The sequence below is a fragment of the Pagrus pagrus genome (genome assembly GCF_965226575.1).
Source record: "Pagrus pagrus genome assembly, chromosome: 20".
In the NCBI taxonomy this organism is placed as follows: domain Eukaryota; kingdom Metazoa; phylum Chordata; class Actinopteri; order Spariformes; family Sparidae; genus Pagrus; species Pagrus pagrus.
Genome location: NC_140207.1, coordinates 3,399,990 through 3,421,577, shown reverse-complemented (window position 1 = coordinate 3,421,577; position 21,588 = coordinate 3,399,990). Strand labels below are relative to the sequence as shown.

The 21,588-nt window shown below is 40.0% G+C and overlaps 3 protein-coding genes across 3 annotated transcripts; 2 read left to right on the top strand and 1 right to left on the bottom strand.

Moving 5' to 3' along the window:
• The first annotated feature begins 548 nt into the window (after positions 1-548).
• On the top strand, positions 549-2,619 carry lsm5 (LSM5 homolog, U6 small nuclear RNA and mRNA degradation associated). The gene is made up of 5 exons (XM_084339949.1): positions 549-751; positions 1,831-1,926; positions 2,040-2,067; positions 2,154-2,226; positions 2,360-2,619. The coding sequence occupies exons 1-5, from the start codon at positions 706-708 to the stop codon at positions 2,390-2,392; spliced, it is 276 nt and encodes a 91-aa protein (XP_084196075.1). The 5' UTR covers positions 549-705; the 3' UTR covers positions 2,393-2,619.
• psme2 (proteasome activator subunit 2) lies at positions 2,608-7,015 on the bottom strand. The gene is made up of 11 exons (XM_084339948.1): positions 6,805-7,015; positions 6,508-6,540; positions 6,343-6,405; positions 5,708-5,794; positions 5,307-5,355; positions 5,124-5,221; positions 4,934-5,002; positions 4,777-4,844; positions 3,966-4,020; positions 2,960-3,046; positions 2,608-2,867 (listed from the first exon to the last, which is right to left on the bottom strand). Exons 1-11 carry the CDS (start codon positions 6,850-6,852, stop codon positions 2,787-2,789), a joined length of 738 nt encoding a protein of 245 aa, XP_084196074.1. The 5' UTR covers positions 6,853-7,015; the 3' UTR covers positions 2,608-2,786.
• Positions 7,016-7,988: 973 nt separating this feature from the next.
• LOC311249867 (E3 ubiquitin-protein ligase RNF31-like) lies at positions 7,989-20,911 on the top strand. Its single transcript, XM_084341215.1, has 24 exons — positions 7,989-8,192; positions 9,410-9,615; positions 10,566-10,712; positions 10,924-11,079; positions 11,166-11,222; positions 11,506-11,632; positions 11,713-11,874; positions 11,967-12,117; positions 12,928-13,079; positions 13,235-13,377; positions 13,615-13,857; positions 14,295-14,633; positions 16,969-17,154; positions 17,316-17,522; positions 17,649-17,822; positions 18,062-18,160; positions 18,707-18,796; positions 18,917-19,031; positions 19,122-19,234; positions 19,350-19,463; positions 19,558-19,606; positions 19,741-19,837; positions 20,088-20,253; positions 20,413-20,911. The coding sequence occupies exons 2-24, from the start codon at positions 9,412-9,414 to the stop codon at positions 20,458-20,460; spliced, it is 3,339 nt and encodes a 1,112-aa protein (XP_084197341.1). The 5' UTR covers positions 7,989-8,192; positions 9,410-9,411; the 3' UTR covers positions 20,461-20,911.
• The last annotated feature ends 677 nt before the right edge of the window (positions 20,912-21,588 follow it).

The following is a 21,588-nucleotide window of genomic DNA, read 5'->3' as shown; positions in this document are numbered from 1 at the left end:
AATTAAAAAAACATCAACATCCTTTTTCGATTTTCATTAAATTTGGATTGTAAAGTATCCTTTTAGGTTTTTAAGACCTGCCCGAAGTAATCATAGATTATGTCAGCGTCCTAAAATTGGCAACTGATCCGTGCAAAGATGCGAAAAAAGTATATACTTCTGTTGATTTGTGTTTCTGTTGATTCTCCTGGTGAAGTAAATTAAACTTTAATTCATTTTGAAAATAAGTCATATTTAATGTAAAATGTGTAACAGTGAGTCACCTTTTAAATGTTTTGTATTTTTATCTCATGTATGTTTTGTTTATAAAATCTTGATCTGAAGAAAAATGTCCAAAATGGAAGTATTTATGTAAACACATGTGACCGGTGGACCCGGAAGACTACTGAAACCAGGGTGGGTAACTATCTTGACCGAGACTCTATCCTCTTCTTTTACAGTAAAAAGAATGACGTCATGTATTGCTCGGCACAGCCAGCGCCATCATGTGGAAACAGGTGAAATAACGCAATTTAATCTTCGTGTCCTTCCAGTTTATGTTCAGTTGTGTGTTTATCTCAGTTTCTTCACGTGTTCGTGTTGAACTCGTAGACGTCTGATCAGCGATAAACTGATATCGATTATTCACGCTCGATTGCTTTAGTCTGGCTGCCGACGCTCTTCTATCGATTGGTCGTGACTGCGCGCGGTGTCTTCAGATTCAACATGGCGGCTACTCCGGCAACAAACCCGTCTCAGTTGCTCCCACTTGGTTCGTAAACGCTCAATAATGTTTACTTATTGTTTTTAATGTGTGTAATTAATTAATGTTATAAGTCAGAGGGCGGCGGGTGTGTTTGAGGCGGTAGTTCTCATGTTGGTGATGTTTTGTTAGCTAGTTCACGTTAGCATCATGCTCTCAGATACATACGCGTGATTAGCGTCGTTACGAGTCTTTGCTAACAGTGCTGTGATCATAACAAGCAGATTGATGATGATTGATGCTCTCACTGTGTTTTATAAGTGATGTACAATTCAATTTCTTTAATTAAAGCAGCATTTCCTTTGTGTAGAAAGCTGAAGGGGGGATTGGTTTTACACTTAAAGCAGTGCAGAAGGTTAATAGCTACTGAATAATGTCATTTTCAAGCGAAATACTAACATTGTTACCTGAATATCCTTTTGTTTTGGACTGTCAGGTTAAGATACTTTCTGGGAATTGCATTTGTCACTATTTTCTGACATGTTATAGACTTGGAAGTAGTTATTTGTTCCAGCCCTGAATATAATAAAGCACTTCCAGCAGTAACAGTGATTTATTGCAGCAGAAGATAGGGAGAAATTCAATAAAAAGTCAAAATATGTTAAGATAATCTGTTAATTGCTTTAACGTATAATTTAAAGTTTGTGAACGTTTACCAAATAAAAACTAGCAAATATACAAATTAGGACAACTGACAATTAATTTCATCATCGAGTCGTCTTTATTTATTTCTTTAGTTAATCAATTAGTAATTTTGTTCATAAAATGTCAGAAAATAGTGTAAAATGTTCCTTTTTCATTGAGCTGATGTCTCCACATGTCTTGGTTTGTCAGACCAACAGTCCAAAACCCAAAGATATTCATTTTACTATCATATAAGACAAAGATGCATCAAACCCTCGTGTTTAAACAGCTGATATCAGCTGAAGTTTAGTATTTTTGCTTGAGAAATACCTGAAAATACTTTCTGTCGTTAAACTAATCGTTTCAGATCTAATACAGTTCAGGCTTCCCAACAAAGGGTGCAAAGTAAGAAACAGAAATGTAATTGCAGGATCTCTGATGTCAGTTTATTTTTCATCTTTTAGAGCTCGTGGACAAATGTATCGGCTCCAGAATTCACATCGTCATGAAAACCGACAAGGAAATCGTCGGCACCCTGCTGGGGTTCGATGACTTTGTCAGTATCCTTTCTGCTGTAGGTTTCACTCCGATAACAAACACATTTTCACTGCATGATTTTATCCTGTTGGCTCTGAATAATGTCCTAGAATCAGTCCTTAATCCAGCGTTTCAGACATGGTCCTGGAGGATGTGACAGAATTGTGAGTACACTTCCTGTTTTTGCATCAAACAGTCACTTTTATCTGCTTCACCTGTCGGTTGACTGACACTCGTATCTGTGTTCCAGTGAAATCACACCAGAGGGAAGGAGGATAACCAAACTGGACCAGATCCTCCTCAACGGCAACAACATCACCATGGTTTGTAAAGATCCTGCATGTTTACATCCACTTCACAGGCTCACACGTGGATCTTTAATCTCCACATGACCTGTTGCAGCTGTTTCAGACTTTCACATGATAAATAATATCCATATCATTCTGTTTTTTGCAGCTCATTCCAGGAGGAGAAGGTCCTGAAGTATGAGGATCGTCACTGGACGCTGACACAGTTTTGTTTTGTGAATACAAGCCTTTTCCTATGTTGTGTTCCTCAGTCGATTATGTTTGTTTTGGGGTCGTTCCTTCTTTATCTCGAAGGAAAATATTTTTGTAATGAGAATCCTAATTGAGTATTTGTTGTGTCACAAGTCACGTGTGAGAAAAAAGCTTTTTTTTAACAAATAAATGAGAATCAAACAGTTTGAAAAACAAGCTTTCTTTATTATTTTTTTAAACTCAAACATCAGTGATAAAACTCGGATCCAGTTGATTTATTATTTGAGTAGAATAAGAAGGACAGACTGATATAGGTGTGTATGTAGAGTGACTGAACAGAGTTGATTAATAGTACTAAGTGCCACCTCCTCCTCTCTCCAGCATCAGTACATGGATGGTTTCTCCTCTCCCTTGGGATTGGTCACCTTGTCCTCGTTCTTGCTGATGATGTCGTACAGCTCGGCCTGTAGTGAACGGAGAGAAAAACAGTTAAAACGTTCCTCTTTGACAGAACGGTGATAAATACTAAATGCTGACTCTCATCAGTCCGACTTACGTAGAAGCCGCGAATGTCGAGAACGATCACTCTGATCTCGGAGTAGATGGCCTCGTCCTTCTCGTGGACGAGCGAGCGGTAGTCCATCTGGAGGAAGAGAACGCAGAGTTAAAGGTATTTCTAATAGTTTTTATTAAATCTTTAAAATAATGTGGCTGCTTTTATTCTATAGTTCTTAAAACGGGTAATACAGAAGAACGTAAGGACCGATAAAGTAAACTGAACGGTTTGCATTCATTTTCAAGAAAAAGGTAATAAAAATAAAATACTTAATTCACATTAAACAAATTATCTTTATTTCTTTATTGTCACCAAATCCCATGAAAAGATTTCCTGAAACAGCAGCTCACTGTAGTTTCAACAAACAGGAGGAGGAAGTGCAGTTGTTAGGGACTATTTCCAGCCGTGGATTAATACACATTCAGTGCTCTAATGGACTGTGTCCCAACCTCAGGGTCGCCAAAGCTTCACGGGGGTTTCAAGGCCTTCTCGTGTAGGAAAACTTTTTAAAATGTAGAAATATTCAAGATGTATAGAAAATATACAGTTCGCACAGAAGCCCAAATGATAACAAGTTCAATTTTCTTTGTTTTCTTTTGAGTTTACAAGTTATTTATGTCGTTATCACAGAAAAAACAAAGTTTGTTTTCTCGAGATCTCAAAATTATCTATTTTTCTTCAGCAAATAACTTTTGTTATTCTGTGATATTGACCTAAGCAACTTGGGATCTTGGAAACAAATCAAGTTTATCTGGTTATTAAGGGAAACAGGAAATATGTTTGACCCATGACTATTTAGGACTTCCACAGGCAGGTCTATATCTCAGCATTTAACTCATTTCTGTGAACTAAATCAAATTGTTTTCAATGTTCTGAATACTGCTTAAGATAAAACCATTTAAAAAAGTCTCACAGGATGAGGGCACTTGTCATGGGATTAGTTGACACTGAAGAAATGTAGAAAATCACCAGACGTATCCTTTAGGATAACGTTGTGAACACTCACCACGTGAGTCTCTTTGGAAGCTTTTGCGACAGCGTCTCCTCTCTCTGTGAAGTACCTACATGATGCAACAGAAGTGTTTTTATAAGTCAGTCAGTCAGGAAATGTACCCATGAATCTTATGACGCATAACAATCATATATCTAACTGTATTCTGTTTATACATCCGTGACTGTAGCTACTGTTAGCTTGTTAGCCAGTGAAAGAAGTCTTCAGACCTGGGGCTAGCTGGTTAGCATGCTAACTTCAGTAGATATATGGGGGCAGCACAATACATACATGTCTTACAATACATTTATGAAAGAAGAACATTTATTGATGCTAGACGTTGAATTTTACAAGGACAGAAAAATATATTTGCCGTCCTTGAAGAAAGTCACCAGACTCCCTTTAAAAATCACTCATTTTTGTGAGTTCTTGAGTTTAGAGAAACTTTATAAACTTTGTAAAACAGTGTCTCTGTCAAATTCTTAATCATTGGTGCCTTCTTAAAAATTCGGCATTAAATGCAAAATATGAAGTTGTTTGTTTCCTTGTAAAAGGTGTCAGTTTGTGGCAGCATGGCAAGGACAGAAAAAAGTCTTTGCCGTCCGTAGAGAAAGTCACCACACTCCCTTTAAAAATCACTCAATTTTACGAGTTGCTGCATTAGGAGAAGCTTTATGAACTTTGTGAAACACATGTTGAAACTGTTGTTTCTTCAGATTCTGCTGATAACTGAAATTCATTACATAATGCACATTTAAATGTTAAAGTTGAATTTACAGCCATAACACTTGAACACAAGCAACATTTATTATTTTATCCAACCTACTTGTTGATGTTGGTCTGAAAAGTGTCAGCTTTGGTCTTCACTGCACCGATTCTCTCCAGGATTTTCTCCTGTGGGGTAAAAATAATTCACAACTCGTTGAAATTTCACATAATTTGATAAAATACTACGTGTGAACGGGATGCACACAGAAATGTACCTGGATGGCGACGCCAAAGTCATTTCCATCTTCTATTTTGGGGATGAGGTGCTGAATCCAGCCGGTGACCTACAGCGACAGAGGAGAGTTTAACTTTACAGCAACTTGAAACGCTGAAACTTCATGTTTAACAGTTTTATAGAAGAAACTGGTTCCTCATTCATCTTTACGGTGACAGTGATCCACTTACAGTGATGATGGTCTCTCGAAAAGCACAAATCTCTGGTTTCACCCTCTCTAGAAGCGCTAAAATCTTCTCATTCCCCTTGATGAAGCCACATTTCGGAGCTGAAGTAGGAAGAGGAGGAATGAGGCATATTTTCACTGTCACGAGCTCTTTGTGTAGATGCCACAGAGAAGAGAAACACTTTACCTTTCTTCTTCTTCTTCTCATCGTCTTCATTCTTATCCGTCTCCATTTCCTGTGAGATTAATTTAACACAAGCAGAAATCATTACAGAGGAAACTTATATAAAGTGTCAGGTAAATGTAAATGACATGTTTGGGCTCTCTTAACCTGCCAATGTTAGCAGCAGCACAACACCACCAGACTCCCTTGATAAATCACTCAATTTTGAGAGTTGTTGAGTGAGGAGAAACTTAACACACTTTATGAAACAGATACAACAAATGATAAATGACTGGTGCCCTCTTGTTAATTCGGCATTAAATGTTACACATTTTTTGGCATACAATTGTTCCTCGTCTATGAAAGAAGACAACATTTTATCAATAGTAAATGTTGAATTTTACAAATAAAGACGTAATTCTCACCTCGTCCTCTGGGGAAGGAGGGTCTGGTATGGGGATGTCCAGAGGAGCCTGGAGCAACGTCAAGTCTGTGATATTGAGGGCTTCATCCTGGAAACGCACAGACAGGATGAAGAGAGTGACGACCAGAGGTCAAAGGTTACTGAGGTTGTGAGTTAAAAGACGTTATTTACACCCTGAGGGAGTGCACCCACTTCAGACGGGGGGCGTGCTAATGCTTTTAGCTTAGCAGCTACAGTGAAGCTTTCAGCTTTAAAAAAAGGGTGTAAACAACATCTGTTTAGGATCTCAGGGCTTGTCCGGTGTAATCGAAGTCTCCAGAAGCCGTCAGATCCCAAATCCCTTCAGAAAAACACTTTAGCTGGTGTATATAACGTCTTTTCAAATCAGTTTGGGATCTCTGGGCTTGTGGACACTCGGATTATGACCGGCAACCTGTATAAACCCTTTTATGATTCACTTTGGTTGTTTTTAACGTTTTAAAACAAGTCTCCATCTACTCCAGCTGTTTAGGAGAACCCTGTTTCACTGTGAAGCTGCAGAAATCCCCTGACTTTCCATCAGCACGAGGGTGAGGACACAACGACTGAATGCTCACTTTTGGGTGAATTTATCCTTTAAAGTATGAACTTGCTGACCTTGAGCAAGGCATCCAGCTGGATGATCTTCTGCGGGATGTAGCTGGAGAACAGGTTCTCAGCCTGAAGAGATTCAAAAACACAAAAAGATGAAAAGTTGAAGCTGCTGGATCTGAAGTTTAGGAGTTATCTGAATAAACGTCACCTGTCGTGACCTCTGCTCACCTGATGAAACAGCGTCTGGCGGAAGTTTTCCACCTGCAGACGAAGAAAACATGAGATTATTAAAAGCTGCTGAGTCACTTTGGAAAAGCTTTTGGATTTACTTTCGTTTTCCTCTCACACAGGAGGGACTGCGCTCCTCCACCGAGCACAGCTCACTGCTCCCCACATGTCTGCGCTGAACACGTTACAGACTCTCTGAGCTGCTAGAATAAAGCCAGCTGTTGTAATAAAGTCTGTTAGCATTGAAGCTATCACATGTAGCCTCCTGGTCCGGAGCGCGTCGACGCGTGCACTCACCTTCACCGCGCTGTCTCTGCTGATCTTCAGGGTGCACGCCTTCGACATGACCGCGCAGATTAGTGCAAGTTACAGACAAACAAAGTGAGTTAAAGTTTTCAGACGGAGTCAGAAGCGTGCAGGTGCAGCAGAGGACAGGACAGGACAATATGTCTACCGAGGTAGGATTTCTTTTATTTCCTCATTCAAGTTTTCTTTCGATTTCGGCTCGGATGATGCGCCTCCCACCGCCCTCCTCCTCCTCTCCTCCTCCCCTCCTCCTCCTCCCCTCTGCTGGGGAGTAGGTGGTTTCCTCAGGTTGAACTCCAGCAGAGGAGACGTGAAGAGATCCTGTCATAATAAGTTTAATATTGATGATAAGGTTGAAATAATGATATTAAATCAACAACAAATGTGTCAGAAACAGCAGTAACGGAGGAAGTTATTCAGATCCTTCACTTAAACACGCACTGTGAAGTTTTAGAGAAGAAATTCAAACTTAATATTTTAATATTTACAATATTAATGAGGTGATAATACAAAGTTTTTTCCATAAGCGAATAAACAAGATGTTCTCAGAGGAAAATAAGGTCCTGAAGCTTGAAAGGTGGCAGGGTCCGCCACATGTAAACACAAGTAAAAGTAAATAAAGGTAAGAAAAATAAGAGGAAAGATAAGAATTTCTTCCCTAAAACTACACACTGCATCTTTAAGTAAAAGTACTTATACTACACTGTAAAAATACTCCATTACAAGTAGAAGTCCTGCATTGAAAGTGTTACTGTAGTAGAAGTATGTAAGTATAATCAGAGTATTGACTATTTTTACAGTGTGGTATTGCTACTGTTATACTTAAGTACATTTATTCACATACTGTACTTGTAAAAGTACAATATTTGACACCAGAATGTTGCAGAGTGGAAGTATAAAGTAGAGGGAAATACTCAAGTAAAGTACAAGTACCTCAAAATTATACTTGAGTAAATGTATTTGTATTAATTAGTTACTTTCAATCACTGCTCTGACATTAAATGCAGGATTTTTACTCGTAGTGGAGTGTTTCCACAGTGTGGTATAAGTACTTTTACTCGAGTAAAGTATCTGAATACTTCCTGCTCCAGCTTTGGAAACTTCATGATGGAAAGTCCGCTTTTATTTTGAAAGAACAAGATAAACTCTGGCCGGAAGTGGCGCCGGAAGTGAAGCCGTCAAACCTGAGTTCCGCATTAAAGCAGCGTTATTAGCTTCAGACAGCAGCAGCAGCAGCTCGGAGCGGCTCAGACATGAACTGCGCGTATAAAACACGTTAGTTTGTGTTAATGGCGACTTAACAACCTGCTGGAAAACACGCCGAGAGACGGAACCAGCGTCGGAACACTTGGCGACGCCATCTTAACTGGACCCAGCAGGTATGTGACGAGTTGTTTGGGCTGTTTTTCAGTCACTTAAAGTTTCGGTTTCAACTCACGAGAACTGTTGTTGTCTGGGTTTTTCTGGCTAGCAGACGCTTCAAAACTGCCACCTGACGCCTCTGAGTCCTCTTGGATGACATTAGATGTTAAAGTAACATTAGTAACAGTGTTGTCTTGTTGTGTTTGTGTGTTTGTGTTCATCTGGACGGTTGTTTGCTGCTGTTCAGTCACTGACACTGAAGCTATGATTAGCCTGGACTTTCCTAAAGTCGTCATCTGGTGAATGAAAAGTGCTGGAGACACTTTGTCCAAAATACATCCTGCTCTGCTGCCAGCTTACACCTGAAATACAGGCAGACCTTCACATTTTACATTATTTTACACCTCACAGGTGCCAAAACATGAAATCTGAGGTGTTTTCCTCCTTCCTTCAGTTAACTTTGACTGATTAAAACTACTTTCTTCACCACGAATATTTGCAAATTCACTTATAGTAGTTTAAAGTATTTAATGTATGTATCTGATAAATCTCTCTGTCAGTAACTTCTTACATCACCTGTTAAAACCCACTTTTGTAGACTTGCTTTCATGTAAAACTACTTTTTTAAACATAACTTTCCATCTCTTATGTTTTTGTTCCTCCATTGTGACGTCCTTATTTCTTTTTTCTCACCTTTACTGATTTTTATTTGTCATCTTTAATCTATTTATTGTTCTTTTATTCCTTTTACTGCTCATATTCATATTATTCCTTTTACTTGTTTACTTGACTCACATTGACTCTTTGTGTTTTTACATTTCCTGTTCTGACTTCAGACCTCAGTGAGGTTTCTTTGTGTTTATTCTGTAATATTGTCGTCCTGAGTTTCCTGCTTTTGCTTGATTGTCAAAGCACTTTGTAAACTCAGTTTTTAAAGCTGCTATATAAAGTTTATTTATATCTCTCTTCTTACTTCTGACTTCCCTCCACGGGGATCAATGATCACCACCTGTGGAAAGAGGACTGAAAATAAATCTGTGCTGTTTCTTCTTCTTTTGGGATAATTGAGCTTCCCAGCAGCAAATACATTTAGATTAACCTATTTGTTATTTTGTCTGATTAATAATTTTGTTAGAAAGATGTTAATGATATAAAACATGTGAGAGTCACAGTTGTGCAGTGAGTTCAGTTATTAATTCATAATCAATAATTTCAACTCTTCCCTCTCTAACAGCGATGAGCGGCGGGCCTCCTTCTGTCCAGATGGACGAGGTGAGGAGGAGATGTCAGTCCCTCCTCACCGTCTCAGGCTCGGCCCAGGACGTGAAGGCCGACGTCCAGACGATGGCCAACATCCCGCTGCCTCTGTCGGAGAAGTACCGGCACTTTGGGGTGGAGGCCATGCTGAGGGAGAACACGGCCGGCCGCAACAAACAGGAGGTAACGTCATCTGAACCCGTTGTGGTGCTGGTGCTGCTCGGATAGATTTTAGTGTGAACATCTTTTAGATCATCTTTTATTTTTATTTTTTAATGAATTGAAATGAACATAAAAAGATGTGAAAAGGAGAAACTTTCTTTTCTTTCCTGCTCTATGACAGGAAACTGAATATGTTTGGGTTGTGGGCGAAACGAGACTTTTGAGACGTCATCTTGGGCTTTAGGAAACATTAAAAGATTTTATATTTTAATCATTTTCTGACATTTTATAGATGAAACAACTTATAGATTAATCAAGAACATAATCATTAGTTGCAGCCTGTTATTCTGTGTTCAGAGTGGACACATCTTTATTTAAAGCTGAGTGATATTTGACCACCAGGGGGCAGAAGAACCATATATAAACACAACAAACACAACAAACACACAAAGTAACTAGTAACTACAGTTATTAAGTAAACGTAGTGGATACAAAAGTATACAAAAATACCTCAAAATTGTACTTGTACCAGATAAATATTCCTTTATTTCTTTTCTTCTTACTTCATATGAATTCCCTCTTTTGTTTCCCATAGAAACTATTTTCACTCACCCAAGAAGATTTTTTGTTTTTCCTGTTTATTGTTTCTTGTTTTTAGATGTCTGCATGGAAAGTACTTGAGTAAATATACTTATTTACATTCCATCATTGAAAACAAGTGACAAAAAATATGCCTATTATTATGAAATAAGATGTAAGAATGTAAACAGAAATATAAACACAGAAAAAATATCAAACCAGTGTTTGTTTTATTAAAAAAGCACCTTTTCTTTTACACATAAACGTGTTTTTAGAAACTTAAATAAACGTAAATATCAGCTCATAAATAACAAACACTGACTCAGTGGTGGAACTTTATTTTATTGCTAATTATTTTAGTTTAACAACCCAAATGTCACAACTACACGCAGGTCCTGGAAGCTTTGAGCAGACTGGTCAAGGCCTTGAGTATCCTGGAGAAGTACGGCTGTAACCTGACGAGTCCTGCCAGGCCTCGATACTGGAGGAGCGTCAAGCACAACAACCCCGTCTTCAGAACGACAGTGGACGCCGTCAAGGTGAACAAAAACCTGACAAACTGACTCTGTAACTCTTTTTACATGTTTTTTAAATGTAAATTCGCCTGTACGTTGAATTTAACGAGGCCCTTGTCTTGTTCCATATTTTACAAATGTAATGATTAACCTGCTGGATCATTTATCGCCAAGAGAAAGTCTGAAGGTCATCAGTGGTCTTATATAACAATACAGCCTTCATTTCCATCCACAGGGAGGCCGCAGAGTCCTCTTTCTGTACGGTTACACCAACCAGCAGGTAGATGGCCTCAGTTTCCCCGACGAAGTCTCTGAACCAGACACTGAGAAAGTGGCTGCGGTGACGCTGGAGGTCATGACTTTACGCACGGAGGTGGACATGCTCGTCAAGGTTGGTATTTGTCTGTAAGAATGATTGTTGTTCAGCTGCATTTTGTGTGGGAGATCCACTGTAATCCATCTTTTCTGTTTGTTTAGGGAACACATCCTCACCCAGAACATTACAAAGATATCATCCCATCTGTCATCCAGCAGGTCGGTGCAATCATTTACACTGTCTGGTTACTCACGCGTCATTAAATTAAAACATGTGGATACAAAACTCAAGAACAGGACGTGCAGCGTCAACATCACGCTACAACTTTTTTACTGCTTGATACAAAGAAAAACTGTAAGGAAGGTTTTTACTTTGGCTGTTTGATACAATGATGTGTGCAAAGTACCAGAAGTGAACTGATTTAAATTGTCACTTGTCTTCATGCAGTTATTGTTCCTGTATGTTTTAAAGTGTTGACTGTGATGCTGCTGGTTTCTTCAGGACAAACTGGTGAGTGACGCTGTGGTCATCCCGCCCGGAGAGGAGCAGCAGGGAGACAAACTCAAGGCGCCGACGCCTCCACCCAAACCAACTCAGAGCACCGTAGGACCCCTGAAACCATCGACAGGTGAGCTGCCGCCACACCTCACTACCTGTCTGCTGTACACATCATATATTAAGTTTAGTCTTTTCCCCCTTTATGTGCAGGCTCTCCTGCAGCGAGTGACTGTAATCTGTGCGGCGGCCCTTCGTCTGTCGTTTGTCCGTCTTGTAACAATCAGCCGTTCTGTGACGCGTGCGATGACCTCTATCACCGCCACCCCTCCAGAGCCAATCACAAGAGAGATAAAATACAGAAAACCAAAGAGGGTACGTCGGCTTTAAAACAGGAATTTGGTAAACAGCAAAGAACTACTGCGTTTTTGTCTCTTTAACTTGTGTCTTTGTGTTTGTTTCTGTAGACACCTGCAGCATCTGTGGGATCTCCCCTGTTCACGCTCAGTGCTCCACATGTGTCCAGAGGTTGTGTCTGAAGTGTGACATGCTTTTCCACTCTCACCCCGACCGCAAAGGCCACAAGAGGACCATTATCACACCAGCGAAAACATCCAGGTGAGGAGAAAAAAAAGGAGCTTTAAACCAAATCGTGCTCAGCTTCACTTCTTCATTTGGCTGCAGTGTGGTCTAACGATCAGAGCCGTGGTGAGAGCACGACCTCCTGTCCTCACTGAAGCCTTCCTCTGCTCGCTCACTGGAAGCTGTGGCTGAGAAGTTCTGCAAATTTGACCAAAATGTGAACTTAAAATGTTACAAGAATTTAATTCAATGAGTTTGATCAAACCTAAGATAAAAAGCTGCATTCAGAGGCCTTTACATGTTTAACTGCACTCAAACCCGGAGCAGGATTTAAGCTAAAACATCTGATTTCTTTACATTTTAAATGCTTAGATGTGAGTGAGAAGAAGATCTTTAAGCTTAACGTGTCTTTGTCGTGTTTCAGATTTTATTACATGCTCTTTGCTTGCTCTTTTATCAGTTTTATCCTTTATTCTCAGTCTTGTAAGTTTGTCTAACCTTTACATGTTTGTCATTTCCTTTATTCTCCTGAGTACATAGATCACCTGGTATAAATATAGGTTAAAGATTCAATATGGAAGAATGAAAAACAATCCAACACTGTAAACCTGTGAAGGTTTGTTATTGTTAGAAAACATCTCTGAGGGTTTCCTGAAAAACTTGACGATTTGTCGACGTTCGCTAAAACCTTTATTTTTCCGACTCTGGAGCAGATAGAAAAAACATTTAGGAGCTTGAGAGAGTTGATGGAGAGACCAAGAACGAGCAGTGCTGGTAAAAAGCAAGTGAAGGGGCTCACAGACTGTGTTGTAAATGTAACTTTGTGGCTTTTCTGTCGTCTTCCAGTCCCTCTCTGTCGCCATGGGAGTGTGCTCACTGCACCACAGTGAACGAGATGCGAGCCGTCCTCTGCACGACCTGCGAACGACCTCGACTCGCTACGGCTGCATCCACTGCTCAGGAAAGCCCGATGTCAGTGCCGACATCCCCCAACACAGGTGAGACTAAGACACAGATAAACAATAAATATATATTTTTTTTTTTACAGCACTATTTAAAAAAAGGCAAATAAAAGTACAATAAAGAAACATACGACTGATAAAAATGGTGTTGCCATTAAGAAACGGTCTGAATGTGTGTGCTGATCCCTCAGAGTGGCAGTGTAAGAGCTGTACAGTTGTGAATCAAGGCAGCAGCATCCTCTGTGAGGTGTGTGAGCGCCCTCGTCTGGCCACTCGCCCGCCTGTCGCACCGGTGCTGTCCAGCCCAGGATCTCTGCCTGACTGCGGAACGAAGGTTTGTCTCATGGAGCCTAGTGTTCTGGTTTATAATCGGTTTCCTCACATGCCCACCGTCTTGACAAACATGCGTAGTGACGTACGTTTTAATGAATCTTCAGAGTTGCTGTTGAGGGATTTCTGCTGCCTTTCTTCCTCTGCTGTAGACTGTAATTAAGTATCTGTATGAAGCAATCTGCTGCAGATACGTGGATGGTTTTTGTATTCATGCTGTCCCTCTTCTTTCTCTTCTCAGTGGATGTGCCAGTTCTGCACCTTCGTAAACACCAAGGCTTCTCCGGTGTGTGAGATGTGCAACCTGTCAGGTAAAGACTCCTCTGGAGTTTCTCTGCCGCAGTCGCTCCAGCAGACGCCGTCCAGCGCTAAAGATCAACCTCAGCCGGGCGTGAAGCCCCAACCGAGGCCCAGAGTCAACCTGGAGCTGAAGAGACAGAAGACGATGAGAGAAGACGGCCTCAATCTCATCCACCAGATCAGAGTAGGTCAACGCTGAAGTGTCTCTAGTTTTCTTTTCAAAGAAATGAGCAGGAAAATAAATCAGATGTGATGACGGTGCAGGATGCATCTGTTGCAGAGCTCGTTTGTCTGCTTCCAAAAGAAAAACAATGAATTCTGCAGATTATTTTCTCAAATAATTGAAAAAATCAACAACCAACCACCCACAGATATTTAGTTTATTCTATTATACGACAAGGAAAGCAGAAAATACTCACACTTGAGAAGGTTTAAAAGCCAAAAAGCCAGAGGTGAAGTCTCCAAATGTCTTTCTTTGTCCCACCAACAATCCAAATCCTAAATATATTCAGTTAACTACATTATAAGACAAAAAAAATGTGGCAAATCCTCACGACTGTAAAGTAAAAGGAGGAGATGTTTGGTATTTTTGCCTAAAAACGTATTCTTTGTTCTTCACAGGAAGCAGAAAAGTGTGGCGTCAGTCCTGAGGAGGTGTACGCGGCCATCTTGTGCAGCGGCAGCAACACCAAACCCTGTGATTGGCTGACATCAGAGCTGCCTCACCTGCTGGACGAGATCTGCGCCATGGCGGCTTCGGTCCAGCTGAACTACAAAGCGGGGGATTCTGGGATACAAGCCGTGGTGGAGAGAGACGGAGGGGAGCCGGAGCAGAGCGTCGCTAACGTCACAGGTGAAGGTGTGAAGCTGTCCAGAGCTGAAGCCAAGCGGGCCTGGTTATCAGCAGGAGGAGACACAGACAGGGCAGTGAGACAGCTGCTGAGAGACAGACAGTTCAAGGTAGGAAACACAGAGTTAATACAAGACACAGTTCATCCAACATTCATGCATAAAAACAAGTGAATGTTTTATTTTCAGAAAAATGTTTTCACTCGGTTTCATACGTGAAAAAAAAAATTATTCTCCTGAAAAAAACAGGTTTTTTTCTTTATTTTTCCATCTGTGAAAAACACCTTGAAAACAAAAATAATGTATTTTTTTATTCAGGAGGGAAAAATATTTTCACACATGGAAAGAAATAAAATCTCCTGAAATGTATTTTTTTCACAGGTGGAAGAAACAACGAAGAAACTTAGAAAGATTTTCCTCAAATGGGAAAAAATTATTCTGAAATTTTTACTTTTTCAAACATGGGGAGAAAAAAACAAAAAATGGATATTCAAATTTTTCACTCGGTTTCACTCACGGGGAAAAAATATCCTGAAAAGAAATCTTGTGTTTTCATAGATGGAAGACTTTGTTTTTTTAATTCTAAAAAATGAAGGAACTTGTAAATATTATCCTCCAATGGGCAAAAACATCTTCTGAATTGTTTCGTTCAGTTTTTATCAGAAAAAAAATCCTCAGAAAACATTTTTTCACACTCCTGGAAAAAAAATCACTTTTTTTTCTCCTCTTTCAAAGTTCCTTAGTTATTTTTTCCATCTGTGAAAAACACCTTTAGAAAATGTCTTTACTTTATTTCTTTTCAGGAGGGAAAAATGTTTTCACACATGGAAAGAAAAAAAAATCCTGAAATGTATTTTTTTAAAGAAACTTAGAAAGATTATCCTCCAATTGGAAAAAAAAATCTTCTGAAATATTTACTTCTTTTTTTGTTTTTGTTTTTTTTGTTTTTTTTCAGAAAAAAAACATTTCACTTGTTTTCACATATGAAAAAAACAAAAAATGAAAATTTACCTTTTTTCACTCATGAGGAAAAAAAATCTCCTGGAAAAGAAAAATCTTGTGTTTTCATAGATGGAAGAAAAAATTAAGGAACTTCGGGAAAGATTATCCTCAAATGGATTTTTTTTAAAAATTCTTCTGAATTTTTTCTTTCAGTTTTTATCAGAAAAAAATCCTCCCAAAATAAGTTTTCACCTGGTTTCAGACATGAAAAAATCTATTCTCCTAAAAAATTTTTTTTTTTTTTTTTAAATCACTCTGCTTCACACATGAACTTTTTTCTCGGTTTCACACATGAAAGAAAAAAATTGAGGATAGGGTTAGAAAAAAGATTTCTAGTTCCTTAATTTTTTTCCATGAAACACGTGAAAAAAAATTCATGAATAAAACAGTGACATTTTTTTTTAATTTGTTTTCAGGAGGGAACATTGTTTTCACTCAGTTTCATACATGAACAAATCTTTACTTAGATTCACACATGAAAAAAAAAAAGAAGAAATTCTCCAGAATTTTTTTTTTTTTTCACAAAAAAGTTTATTCTGCAAAAGAAGAAAAAATCTTCTGAATTGTTTTCAATTTTTTTTCCAGAAAAAAAAAATCCTCAAAAGATTTCCTTGAGAAATTTTCTTTTCAAGTGTTTTCACTGATGGAAAAAAAAATCTAGAAATTTTATTTTTCACTTCACACATGGAAAAGATATTCCTCTCAAATAAAGTTGGTTTTTTTTCACAAATGGAAAAAAATAATTAAGGAACTATAAAGACTTTAGTTCTCGAGTCAGAGACACAGGAGAGACAACAGTTTAGATCAGACTCAAAACAATAAAAAATGTTCACTATATTGGATTAATCTCAGTTTCCAGGTGTCTTATTCAGTTCAGAGCAGTATGAAACAGCCATGTTGTCAGTCCTTTAATACTTTGATAGTTTTTTTATTTTTTCAGTACCTCCATTTTCCCTGAATTAGTTCATGGGGATACAAGCACTTAATGTGTTGTTGGATCGTTATTCATGCTGAACGGTACAGAAGAGGGAGTGGAGCCTCAGCTGTGGTGAGGTTGATGAGCAGCTCTCCACAGATGAAACAAATGAGACGTCGGGACATCTTTGGAGTATTTCCTGTCTTTGTGACCTTGACAGATAACTCAGAAGAAAGCCAGTCTGTGGTGTGTTGGGAGTGATGTGTAGGAGTGTTGTACCGCCCTGCCGACCCGGTTAATGAGTATAATGTAGAAACTGCTCTGAGGAACACAAAGGAAACTTTAAAACTGAGGCTGGGAGATTAACAGAGTGTCTGCTGCAGGAAAGGCACACACATTCCTCTTATAGGCAACAGAGAGTTACACTTTGTTTTTTTGTTTTTTGGTTGAGTGTTTGTCTTCAGCTGCTGGCATCACCGGTGAATATATCCCTCATGTAGCTGTGGTGTCGCTCCCTGTTGTGTGCAGATGAAGGAGCTTCACTCTCTCGGCTTCAGAGATGCGTCTCAGTGTGAGGACGCCCTGCGGCTCAGCGGAGGAGAGGTGAAGGGGGCTTTGTCTCTGCTGCAGCGCCCTCTCCTGGAGCCCTTCCACCAGCGTATCTGGACCGACCAACCCGAGCCGCCCATCGACCCCAAAAACCCGGACAAACAGGTCGGACTGCACGGAAAACCACCTGAGGGCTCATTGTGTGCACACCTGGCACCTGTGCCAGCATGGGAATATGGTTTTGATATAATTAAAAGACAACTCCCTGTGCGGTTACATCTTTGCTGTTACATTAACTCCTTGTTCACCTCGTGTGCTCTCTGCAGAGGATGTGCAGGCGTCTGCTGGCGCTGTACGACCTGCCCAGCTGGGGGCGCTGCGAGCTCGTCATCGCGTTGCTTCAAGAGCCGGACGTCACCTACTCTCTGGACGACGTAGTGAACGCTGTAAAAATGTCACCCGACAAAGATTTAATCCGCCGTCTCCTCAACAACGAGTGCCCCTGCTGTTTTGGCGTCTTCCCTCACAGCAAGGTGGGTCACCGACACATTTATACACAGATACTCTTAAAAAACTGACCCTCTATTTGCAAGAGGAGCTTCAGAGTTCAGCATCCATGACACAACGGTTCATTTCTTCTTCTTCTCGCCGTGTTTCAGATGCAGTCTCTGACTTCCTGCCAGTGCTCCGTGTGTCACGAGTGCTTCAAGCTGCACTTCACCATCGCCGTGAGGGACAAACACATCAGAGACATGGTGTGTCCCGGGTGCAGCGAGCCGGACATCAACGACCCAGAACAGCTGGACAGCTACTTCTCCACGCTGGACATACAGGTACTGGTGTTTACTGGTCTTCGGGGGATTTCTTACATACTTCACCAGCTCCCTCTGACCTTTCCCTCGCGTCATGAAAATGAAATTTCTTTTTTATTTTGTGTTGATTAAGTGATCCCCAAGCGACATAAATTACGTGTTGTGCGTCTAAAAGATGCAATAATAAGAATAATACACTGTATTTTTCCCTTGTTTTGTTTGCTTTTAGCAGTAAACTTTTCCGTGTTTTGTTTTTCCAGCTGAGGAATTGTCTGGAGAAGGAAGTGTACGAGCTGTTTCATAAGAAACTGACGGAGCACGCTCTGATGAAGGACCCAAAGTTCCTGTGGTGTTGTCACGTGAGTCTATCGGCTTGTTCTTTCTGTCGCTTTATCAGCGTTTACAATCTGGTTTCCTCGTTCACCTGCAGTTTGCATACGCTGCTTTTCATACTCACTTCCCTTTAATTAGTTTTTGGTTATTTTTAGCTCTGCTTGGGTTCACTGTACTTTTTCCACACTGTGAGTAAACATGGGATTGATGGAAAAACAAGATGCATGAAGTGACAATGAGACAGTTACCTACTGTTTAATGTTGCTTCTTCCACTTTCAAAAAATATGAAAAATATACATCACAGTTTTTCAGGGCTCAACCTGACGCCCAACCAACATAAACCCAAAGATTTTACAGTGATATAAAACACTTAACGTTTCCTCTTTTTAATGACTTTTAAAGAGAATAAACAAATAAAATCAACAATACAAACACATCAGACCTTTTTAAACAGGAGGAGGAGAAAAATCCAAGGGGGAATGATAAAAAAAATCAATAAAATGACATAAAACAGCACTAAAAATGATGCATATTTACAGTCTGGACTAAAGGATGAACATGTCTTCCTCAGTGCACCTCCGGCTTTATCAACGATGGAGACCAGCTGAAGGTCACATGTCCGTCATGCCGCAAGAGTTTTTGTGCTCAGTGTAAGAAACCTGTGAGTACGAGTACCGAGTGTTCCCATCAATCATCACAGTTGATAAGAATAATGAGACACTTCATTCGGTTTAGAAATTCAGCCTTGAGATTCTCGTTAACTCCCTCCGTGGTTTTCCAGTGGGAGGCTCAGCACCAGGATCTGTCCTGCGAGCAGTTCCAGCAGTGGAAGAGGGAGAACGATCCCGAGTACCAGAGGCAGGGCCTGGCCGGCTACCTGAGGGACAACGGCATCAGTGAGGCCGCAAACTTTAACCACACACGCGACTCTTTCAGTATAAATGTTTTGCACGAGTAGTTTACCTGTACGTGTTGTCCTCTCGCAGCCTGTCCTCACTGCAGGTTCCAGTACGCTCTCACAAAAGGCGGCTGCATGCACTTCAGCTGCTCCCAGTGCAGGTACCAGTTCTGCAGCGGCTGCAACAACCCCTACCACAAGGTGAGACCGAGCTGCATCACCAGGACTGAAATCATCACGTGTTCGCATCGATAAAAGCAACAGTTTTGTAAGTCCTTCTTCCTCCTGTGATTCTTTGTTTTGTTCCCTCTGGCAGACGGGATGTAAGACGCCGCAGTGCACTTACCCCGGTCTACATGCTCATCACCCCCGAGACTGTCTCTTCTATCTCAGAGACTGGGAGCCGCCCAGACTACAGGAGCTGCTGAAGGTACAGATGCTGCTGGTTTTTTGTTTGCTGGTGGCAAACATGTAAATTGTAGGAATGTAAATTTAATGCTGAATTTTCCCTTTTCTCCTCTCAGAAAAGCAACGTGGAGTTCAACACAGAGCCTTCTACTGGAACGCAATCTGGTAAAACACTTTGTTTCCTTCTCGTCTAACACTTAGTGATCTCAAAGTTAAGTCCGGGTTGTCTTGAGCCACTTTATGTAAATACTTTGACACTCGGTCTCAATAATGAATTTGTTTCGTCCTCTGTGAGACAGACGCTTGTTGTGTGATGGAGCAGAAGGATGAAGGAGGTCAGCAGTTCGATTCACCGTGTGGCGTCAAAACACAGCCGGGACAAGCCGGACTCTGCGAGTGAGTTTCTGACCGCGTCGTTCATTCAGCCTGAACACGGATAGAAAAATAATAAATATTAATAATAAATCAGCTTGTTTCTGCTGCCCCCAAGTGGCCAAAAAATCTGTTGTTTCAGGTCAAAAGTGGCTCCTTTCTCGGAGCTAATACTCTGAACGTCTCTCCTCACTGATAAAGATGTTTTCTGAGGTTGAAGCCCCGTCTCGTCCAGTTTCTCCCGTCCTGTTAACAGAGCTCTGTGTTCCTGCAGGAAGCACTACAGGGAGTACCTGGTGAGTCTGATCAACGGTCACTCTCTGGACCCGGCGCTGCTCTACGACACCCATGAGCTGGCTTGGGTCTGTGAGAGACACCAGGTGGACAAGCAGAGAGCGGAGAACGAGGACGATAACGCTTTCCACGCCCGGCTGCTCAAGGTGAGATGCATGTGTTTAGCTCGAGCCAAAGACTGGAAGGTTTGACTCATCATCATTTTTAAAGTTTCCTTGATGATTTAATGTGTTTCTTGTTTGTTTGTTTGTTTGTTTTTGTTGGTGAACATAAAAACCCTGACCTGTTTGTTTTCCCGCTCACAGAAACTGATGGAGGTTCCTCTCGGAGACAAAGTTCCTCGAAACAAATAAAAGTTCCTCAGATCAGAACGTCACCAGCTTCCAGAAGTCATGCCTCGTCTTGTTTCTGTTCTCACAGCTGAAGCTAATCTTTTCTTTCCTTGTCGGTCGTCATGATGAACTGGTTATGAAGGAATGAATCTTCCTGCTTCTCTGAGATTCTCATCTCGGTTTTTTCAAATGTCAGAAATATATTTTAGTTTGTACGTAAAAGCTTTTAAAGGAACTTATTTGAGTTGGATCTTGTAAGATTGAAAGTTTAAAGATTTATATTTTGCACTGTTTGTTAAAACAACGTAGCAAAACTGAGAAATTATATACAAAGAAATGAATCATATTCAGTGTCTGGAGGGTAAATGTTCACATTTTGTCAAAGACTGTTTAGATTTTCTGCCGTCGGGGCTTTTCTGTTTTCTTTCTTTGTAAATGATGATGAATCAAATTCAATAAATCAATGATATGATTATTTTGAAATGTGGATTTATTGATGTATATGAACAATAAATTAGAAGGTTTTGTGATCCTCACACTTAAAGGTTTAAAGAGAAACTTAAATTACTCAAGTAAATAAGTATTTGAGGACATTTTAATTACCCAAACCACCACAGTGTGATTATTTAATACACAGTCGTCTAACATCCTAGAAAGAAAAAAAAACTTAAGCAAAAAAGTATTTCAGGAGGTTTTTATTACACAGAAACAGCCGACTAACATCCCAGAAAAAAAAGAAGAAAAAAAAAACTTAAGCAAAAAAGTGTTTCAGGAGGTTTTAGTACACTAAAACAGCCGACTAAAATCCCAGAAAAAAAAAAAGACTGAAGCAAAAAAGTGTTTCAGGAGGTTTTAGTACACGAAAACAGCCGACTAACATCCCAGAAAAAAAACAAAAACAAAACTTAAGCAATAAAGTATTTCAGGAGGTTTTAGTACACTAAAACAGCCGACTAAAATCCCAGAAAAAAAAAAAAACTTAAGCAATAAAGTATTTCAGGAGGTTTTAGTACACTAAAACAGCCGACTAAAATCCCAGAAAAAAAAAAAAAAAAAACTTAAGCAATAAAGTATTTCAGGAGGTTTTAGTACACTAAAACAGCCGACTAAAATCCCAGAAAAAAAAAAAAAAAAACTTAAGCAATAAAG

Coding starts and splice junctions, on each gene's coding strand:
- LOC311249867 (XM_084341215.1), top strand. CDS start 9,412: ATGAGCGGCGGGCCTCCTTCTGTCCAGATGGACGAGGTGAGGAGGAGA. Junction 13,378..13,614: donor TGCCTGACTGCGGAACGAAG/GTTTGTCTCATG, acceptor TTCTCTTCTCAG/TGGATGTGCCAGTTCTGCAC. Junction 19,464..19,557: donor GACTACAGGAGCTGCTGAAG/GTACAGATGCTG, acceptor TTCTCCTCTCAG/AAAAGCAACGTGGAGTTCAA.
- lsm5 (XM_084339949.1), top strand. CDS start 706: ATGGCGGCTACTCCGGCAACAAACCCGTCTCAGTTGCTCCCACTTG. Junction 1,927..2,039: donor GGGGTTCGATGACTTTGTCA/GTATCCTTTCTG, acceptor CCAGCGTTTCAG/ACATGGTCCTGGAGGATGTG. Junction 2,227..2,359: donor ACGGCAACAACATCACCATG/GTTTGTAAAGAT, acceptor TGTTTTTTGCAG/CTCATTCCAGGAGGAGAAGG.
- psme2 (XM_084339948.1), bottom strand. CDS start 6,852: ATGTCGAAGGCGTGCACCCTGAAGATCAGCAGAGACAGCGCGGTGAAG. Junction 5,795..6,342: donor AGCTGGATGCCTTGCTCAAG/GTCAGCAAGTTC, acceptor GTGCGTTTCCAG/GATGAAGCCCTCAATATCAC. Junction 5,356..5,707: donor CTCCTTCCCCAGAGGACGAG/GTGAGAATTACG, acceptor TTAATCTCACAG/GAAATGGAGACGGATAAGAA.